Source organism: Malus sylvestris, chromosome 15 (assembly GCF_916048215.2).
Source record: "Malus sylvestris chromosome 15, drMalSylv7.2, whole genome shotgun sequence".
Classification (NCBI taxonomy): domain Eukaryota; kingdom Viridiplantae; phylum Streptophyta; class Magnoliopsida; order Rosales; family Rosaceae; genus Malus; species Malus sylvestris.
The window spans coordinates 34545346-34554230 of NC_062274.1; the positions used below are offsets into that span (position 1 = coordinate 34545346).

An 8885-nucleotide genomic window follows, 5' to 3' on the forward strand; every position below is an offset into this window, starting at 1 on the left:
TAAAGGATAAATTATACCCTCTAATATATATATATAAACATGGGTACGTTAATCAAAACTAACTAAAAATTATTATACCAAAACATGGGTACATTTTTCAAATACACAAAAATAAAAAGATATTTGGCTTAATAACATTAAATTTCTTCTATTATATCTGACATGGATACATTCTCAAATCAATGAAATAGAATGTACCCATATAAGCTTAAAAATGGATTAGAAAAAAGTTCCATGGATTTTATATAAAAAATGGTTACATTTATATTAAAATATTGTATGTTTTACATAACAAAGTGGTATATGTAAGAATGGGTACATTTAAGATTAGAAAAAAATTGAAAAATTATATGAATGGGTACATTTAAGATTAAAAAATTGAAAATTATTTTAGAAAAATTAATGGATATGAACTTATTCTAATTTTTTTATATTTATTTTGGAAATGTTTTTTAATTGAAAATTAATTAGGAGTTTAATAAGGGTGTGAGTATTAAAACCCTCAAATAATTAATAATTTTTATTTAAAAACATTATATAACGGACATGTAAATTTTTTCATACATTAATGCTGTGATTTCGATCAAAATCTAAAAATTGATAAAGTATCAGTCAATGAACATTAGTAATTAGAGAAAATAAACATTAATAATTCAAGACCGAATACTAATTTTTCCATAATAAAATGTAAAACTGAATTAAAAATTAAACCCGCCCACCTCTGACTCTACGGCACCGTCCAGCCGCCCTTTACGATTTCCCCCACCACCACAGGCTATAGCACCCACCCACAGAAGCAGTCAGGTTCACTCTCTCTACCAGAATCCACCACCATCCCCAAATGTCCCCTTTCCTCGCGCACCCTACATCTCTCTGCTCTCTTCCTTGCCCCACCACCCCACCATCACCTCCCACCAAACCACTAGACTAATCAATCAACCACCCAGATTTCCCCATTCACCCGGGCTCTCGCACTCTGTTTTATTTTCTTTGGCTATTATTTGATTAACTCCTTCCCTTTTTGTTTAGTTTGCCTATGTGTGTTTAACATATGCGTCGCACAAGCATTATAACATAAAGCAACAAAATTAATGATAAGTGAGATAATAGATAAATAAAAAAATTAATGGGTTTGAAATATAAAAAACCGAACAGATGAGTTGATAAAGAAGAATGATGATAGTTACCAAAAACAAAAAAAAAAAAGAAAAGGAAGAATGATGATTTGCGATAAAAAAAAAATTTAAAAAAAAAACACCATAAAGTAAGAGACAAAAACAAAAGAGAAAGAGATGGCGCATTAGTTATGCTAACGTGGAGTTTTTGTACTCAGTGGTGTCCATCAACGGCCCAGATTCACTCTCACGCTTTTCCCATCTCATTTATCTTCCTTCCCCCCTTCCTCTCTCTCTCTCTCTCTCTCTGAGCTGAAGAAACATTCGGAAGAAAATTACATCATTTAAGAAATGCTGTTAGGGAAGCGCCCACGCCCTCCAATCAGGAGAACAACAAGCATGACTGGGATTACCGTTGATATGAGCGACGTGGAAGGCCAGGAACCGACTGATGAACTCCAAAACCCCGCCGCCATGAACGATGTGCATGCAGTTGCAGTTGCAGCGACGGTGGTGGACGCACAAGGACCTGCTCCTGTGATTAATAATAATAATTATTATGATATTGAAAAGATGAACATGAACAACTTAGGGTACCATGAAGAGCACCGTTTCTTGGCCATGTTATCACCCAGAAACAACCACACAAGGAGGAATTCCCCATCTCATGATGTTGTGGAGACCGCTCACTTCCTTCGCACATGTGGCCTCTGCAAGCGCCAGCTCGCTTCAGGCCGTGACATCTATATGTATAGGTAATAATATTAATCCTAGCTAAAATTCCATCTTATAATATTAGTTTAGTTTAATATTATTTGTCATATTTTCTTTCCATTATTCTTCTGTTTTTCTTTGATTTTTGGATTTTCAGTCTCTTCCTTTTTGTTTTCTTTTGGGATTTCAAGGGGGTACTGTCAGATTTCCAGTCATAGAAAGTATATCAGGAAACTATTATTGACATCCGAAAAAAATATCATGGACTAATATTTTTTGGAGATGTTAGAACAACACCAATTTTATTGTTGGGGTTTTATTAAATGATGAGGATAATTGGATTTTGAAAGCCCCGTGGTGCGGGTGGGTAGAATAATAGGCAAGAGTATACTAGGTACAGAGTTAGAGATTTCCAACGTTAAAAACAAGGAATATTACATACACTAGTTCATTATTCAATTTCTGATAGTTGACTTGAAAATTTTGTGCAGGGGAGACACAGCGTTTTGTAGTCTAGAATGTAGAGAGCAACAGATGAAGCAGGATGAGAGAAAAGAGAAGTGTAAAGCTGCGTCCTCAAAGATAGAGGACCGCCATGCGGCGTCACGATCCACCTCCAAGGCCTCCTCCGGCAAGGGTCAGACTGTGGCGGCTGCCTGATCAAACAAAGCAAGCCGAAGGGATGAAGATAATCCATCATTTTCCTCAATTGCGTGCCCCCATGGACGTTGTTTACATAATAGTACTACCGCAGGTTTGTGTTGCTTCTAGGCTGCTAGCTGATGTATGTATGGTTATGTAAAATTAATTGTAAAAAAGGTCTGTGGGTGCATTTGTTTTACGGATCATGCAACTGGACTTTGGCCAAAGCTTTATAATATTGCAATTTTCTTAGATTCTCTCACTTGTGAGCCTTTTAATAAGCTTTCTACATTATATTTGGTTTTACGAGTGATATATTTCTTTCCAATGTTGTATTCCGAATTCGGCCTAAAAAAGGCTATCAATAAAAATGAAACACTAATAATTCAACATTATTTCCTACTCTGTAAGCAAGCAAAAGTCACCACGTAGAGGCAACTAGTGAACACTGGACAAGGGTAGCTAGCACCACAGCCACAATGACAAGTTCTTATGATGAATGAATGGATGGAATATACCGAATTCTACCAAAGCAATGGAAGGCTGGATGTGGGACAAATGATCTAATAGTCGCAAAACCGACGATCAAGGTATACTGTACTCTGGTGCATATGCACGGTTGTCATAGCATTTAAGTATATGCAACAAGTTAATTTGGTAAAGTTGAGCACTATTATAAGATTTTTACTCTAATTGGTAGGTTTTCCTTGAATTCCGGTTTTTATATTTTCTGCAATTGGGTTGTAGGATTGCTTTCTAATGTCGAAGCCAAGGACCCATCCTTTCCTCTCCCCCACCTCAATTATTACCCATATTAATGCGTTGCAAAAGACTTTTTTGTGAATGTTTAGACCTTCTAGGCTTCTCTATATACATTTGCATACACACACATTGTTCTAAAAATTCCCACTTAGCACTACCTAGACCTTGTCTAGGCGCTAGACGGTTGATCACCGCATAGATTAATCCTTAGGCGTTTGAAAATTAAGAAATGACACCTAGATCTGCTTAGTCGGCTGCCTAGCTTGCCCAGACCTGTCTAGACACCTGCTTAAGATGCGACTCTCATATAGACAGAAAATTGATAACTTTTATTTTACATTTTGCTTTTTCAATAAATTGTAAGTGACTTGTTAAATGCTTAGATGAACACACATTATATGTTTTGTGCCTCATGTTGTCATTATGTCCTAATACTTTATAATCTATATGTTATCCTATTTTGCAGTTTATGTATCTCAATGAAATTATGTAGTTTTGAAGTATAGATACACACTTCTTTAAACGATACTAAATAAATCTATTTAAAGCTGCCTAATCCCCCGCCTAGTCCGCCTAAGCCCTCCTCTAGCCGCCTAGGTATTAGGCTCCAATCTGTTGCTCAATTAGCGTCTAACGTCTTTTGAAATCTTGCATATACACATACAATGGACAGTCAACAAACTTTAAGTCTGCAGACGTCATTTTTTTGAGAATGTTCACACTTTAATAAAAGTATAAATGTCTTTATCGAATTATACGAATCTACAATTGTGAGAATTGTTCGTTTTTAAGGTCTAATAATTCGTTTGAAAGTAAATTTAACCAAAACTTTCAATATTTTGCAAATGTCCTGTCCATGTATATATTTAATATGAAACTTTATGTGGTTAGAAAACTAAGCGAGTAGGCCTAAAGAAAGTGGAAAAGGTCACTTGGTTAGCACTTTTTCTTTCAATTGTGCCAAAGGCTTTCAATGCATATTAACCTATTGCCATTTGGTACTTGCAAAATCTAGCGACAGGTGCTTGTATTTTCCTAAAGAAACAAGACAAAAACAAATAGACTACCAGTGGCGGTCATCTTTGTGTTTTACCAAGTCTCACTTTCTTAATTTTTTTTTTCTTCTTTCTTTTTTTTTTAATAGTTGGAGGAAATAAGTCTTATTTATTGATTTAGTCTTGAAATTATTTTTTAGCACTTTACTTTCAATAACTGAATTTGTCATGCTTTATCCTCTAAAACTACCAAAATCGAGTCATTTCACCTTATTTTTGTCAATTATGTCTCATGGACGTTAAATGAAAGGGCAGTCTAGACATTTTATATTATGTTGGTAGAGATGAGCCATTGTTGACAAGGAATGAAATTTTTAGACCACTTTAAACATCTGGAACTATCAAATCTCTACCATTGTAAACACAAATGGAGTAAAATAGATCAACTTTAACAAATCAGATGATAAACTGAAACAAATTTAGTTTCATAAAATAAAATGAGATCAAATGACAATTTCAGAGCGATAGAATAAATGAACCAGAAATTAACACACATATACATCATTTAATTTATGAAATAATAGAATAAAGAGTTGGGAATCCGTGGCATCGTCAGCTTAGAATGGACGTCTCGTAAACAAAATGGAAAGAGATGCATTGGGAGTGATATGTTGATTAATATGGGGTTGGTATGTTGGTGTGGGACCTCGACATTCACACAAAGTTCCCATCCTTTTTGTCACACCTGGGACCACTCCCCACCACTTGGTGCTCTCAAATGCTGATCTACTTCAATCTCAATTATATGTTTATAAACAGTTTTTTTTTTTTTTTTTTTTTTTTTTTTTTTTTTTAAGAGGGATTAGTTGACGGTCTCGTCACGTCATCATGGTAATCCATTCTTTCAGGGTTGACATAACTTACATTTCAGTCTCCTTGACCATCATTGTGCAATTCATCAAAATCAATAATCAAACTCAGGATGTGCCGTGTGAAATATTGTTTATAAACTGTATTAATTTATGTGTAAAGTTATGATTGGATGTGGGTAAGGGCCTGAGGGGGAATCTTGAGAATCATTAGTACATTCATTGGCAATTAAATTCCTAGTAAATCTAACATGATGGACTCAAGTTTCAGGTTAAATCTAGATCTTAGCACCGAGATCCAAATATCATATGATTCGAGTAATACTATTTATATCATGTTTTTGTATTATATTTTCATACCGTCTTAGGTGACATTTGATGTGGACAGCCACATCATTTGAATTAATCATATTTTAAAATTTAGTTCATTATTTAATAAACTAATAATTAAGAAAAACTAGTTAATTAAATTATGATTGTGATATATAAAGAATCTTTTTTCTTTATTTCCTTGGATTTTGCAAATTTTTCAACATATATATATATAACAGATACTCATCCATATGCAATATGATGAGAGTTTACCTCTAAACGGCTCAATTGTTATCACTGAAATTTTGATGCAGTGTTGATTAATGTGGTAGTTGTTTGTACCATACTTGACCAATCCCGAAACTACTGAGCACCGGTCAACGTTATTACGTCAAGGACCCAGAAGAGTTTCCCTCCAACCAGGAGGCCAATCACAGCGCAGCACGTGTCGACTTCAGAAGTCAATCATAGTGCAACACGTGTCAACATCAGAAGCCAATCACAACACGACACGTGTCAATGTCAGAATGAAACTAGAAACTCTATTTTATAAATAGAGATCATTCTCTCACAATATTTTCGAATGTCATTGGTACTAAATCATTCACTTGTACTCACTAAATGAGAGCTTGAACCTATGTACTTGTGTAAACCCTTCACAATTAATGAGAACTCCTCTACTCCATGGACGTAGCCAATTTGGGTGAACCACATACATCTTGTGTTTGCTTCCCTGTCTCTATCCATATACATACTTATCCACACTAATGACCGGAGCAATCTAGCGAAGGTCACAAACTTAACACTTTCTGTTGTACCAAAGTCTTCACTGATTTTGTGCATCAACATTTGGCGCCGTCTGTGGGAACGACACTTATTCCCACTCTCTTCAGCTTTGTTATGTTGGTTTCCACCATTCGTACACTCTCTTTTGACTAGGCACCTCTCCAACATGGGGAGCGAAGGACACCCCTCTTGCACCTAGTGTGAAGCAACGAAAGAATGAACGAAAAAGGGTTGCTCTTCAAGCTAAAGTCGATGCTCAGAACAACAAGATAGCAATGAAGAATGAGGTCCTCTAGGAGCAGTATGAGAATCTCTTTGAGACGCTCCACGAAACTAGGCGTGTTGGAAATGTGCCCTAAAACCAATCATATGATGATACTTTACGGACATTTCACAAGTTAAACTAACGTAGTTTAAATATAAAGGGCAAAGGTTATTGTTTAAGCCGTCTCATATAAATGTTATATGCTTAAACGATAAGTCCAAGGAATATGTGATTGGGAGAATGCAATCTAAAGAAGTTAGATTCATGAGACCATTCTTTCGTAGACACATCTTAAACGTTCCTGATCATAGGATTGCCAATTAGACATTGACAGTCCGTTAAGATCAATACGTGTTGTGTCTTCTCTCAGGGAGAGTGACTAGTCTCGAGTCATTGGTGTGTGTGACATCAAGACAAGTACGTAGGTGCTCAATAGAGAATGAGTTCACTGAACACGATCAACGAAGAGTTCTCATATTCATGTCACATGAGAACTCATGGTTGGGATAATGCAAAGTAGTCCTTTAACCTGAGGCATCACAGTTGTCTTGTGGTTAAGTTCTTGATCTTTGATTATGTCAAAGTCACCCCATCCGCGGGTGTCCACGGCATCGTTGGGGTTAAGCCACTTAGCCATGGAGGCAAGTGAATGCGCAACAAGGGATCTCTAACCTTCAAATCGTTTAAGGGAGAATACTCTATGATATGATTGAAAATCTCTGATCAGAGTATGAATGAGATTTAGGAAGGCGTTCCAAATCACATTCAAGGTAATCATATAAGCACACGAATCACATTGGATAGTAGACATGAATAAACTATCAAACCAAACAATGTGGTCAAGAGTATTGTATTAGAGAAAGACCGTATTGCATTTGTAATCCTAAACTGAATAGGTTCTCCACCTCTTCTGATTAGCTTGGGTAACCATGATATGCTGCTAGGTGTCACTCATGGTTTGTGGAAGCCCTAAACGTGTATAATCACTAAAGGGAGAATTGAAAGTAAGTTTCAATTCACAATCGATTTGAAATGGTTTTAATCGCCCACTGCCTCGCTAAAAGGAACCTAATGGATCGTACACCGTGTAAGGTGGAGATTGAAGAAACAATGGAGATGAGTAAGAATAATTAAATGGTTTAATTATTTAATAATTTATGGCAAGGATTAATTAATATGTTAATTAATCAAACGAATAAAGTTCGTTAAAAGACCAAGGGTTAGTTTTGGGCCTCAAGGCCCAATGGACTTCGAACGTCAAGCCCATTGACTTAAGTTGTATGAAAACTTAATTCACAAAGGCCCAAAAGCCCAATAAAACCCTTATGGCCGGCCATGTTAGAGAGAATGGCTTTTTGGTTCTTTAGGTCACTTATTTGAAGGGACTATATAAAGGACTTTATAGCCTAAATTCATTAAGGGTTTCTTTTGGAGAAAATTGGAGAGAACATGTCTCTCCCTTTCTCTCTAAAGAGGCCGGCCCCCTTGGAGGGATTAGCTAGCAATACTACTCCTCCAAGGTCACTCATTTCTTCTCCAATCTAACCTTGGTGAAGATACTTAGAGGTTTTCTATTTTGGGAACTTGGAGAAACCTATTCTTCCATCCAAATCCATAGATTTAAGAAGCAAGGAATGAAGGCCCTCTCTTTGGGTGATTAGCCTTTGCTTATGCAAAGAGGAATCTACAAAGGTATAAATTTCAACTCACTTTGTTTTTGAGTTGAGTATTGGTTCACCAATCTACTAGGCTTTGAATTTCATGGGTAATGTTTTGTTTTTGAGTGCATGCAAGCATGATTCCGCCTTTAATTGTTAATTGCATGCTAATAGATGTTGCTCAAATGAACATGTTTTCACAAAATTTTCCTTCAAGGCGTACTCAAACATGCGAGCTCGTTGCCCCTGTGGACATCAACCATCATCTGGGTACCCCCCAACACAGAGGGTCACCTCCCTTTGACATGGGTATCCCTGATGAGGAGCAAGCTAATCATCAAAACATTGATCAACATGAGACTTCTCTCAACCCAGATGCTTCGACCCGAAGCAGGAGAAGTGGAGGAAGACACCTCTTTGTAGAAGGGTTGGAAGGATCGAAAGCCGTTTATCGTGACTGCCGAGACTTCCTAAAGAACGTCGAGAGAATCCCCTCCACATATGCTTTAAAGATCAATAACCCAAAGGTTTCTAAAAGACTCGGTCCCCTCCCACGACCCAGGCCAGTTGCCAATCTAAGGAAGGAACAACAGGTCACAGAGGAACATGAAGGTACATGGGACTCTGAGGTATTACGACAGACTCGCCCTAGAAGTCAGTACAGCGAGTCCAAGAAAAAACCACACGCCCTTGCTCAAACTTTCCTACTTCCAAGAGGCGATGGAGATTTACGAAAGAAAATTCCAGTGGTACATGACTCCACTCAG

General features: G+C 36.8%; 1 protein-coding gene across 1 annotated transcript; it reads left to right on the forward strand.

The window, feature by feature from the left end:
• The first annotated feature begins 1387 nt into the window (after positions 1-1387).
• On the forward strand, positions 1388-2723 carry LOC126605817 (FCS-Like Zinc finger 6-like). Its single transcript, XM_050273267.1, has 2 exons — positions 1388-1870; positions 2321-2723. The coding sequence occupies exons 1-2, from the start codon at positions 1467-1469 to the stop codon at positions 2487-2489; spliced, it is 573 nt and encodes a 190-aa protein (XP_050129224.1). The 5' UTR covers positions 1388-1466; the 3' UTR covers positions 2490-2723.
• Positions 2724-8885: the final 6162 nt, after the last annotated feature.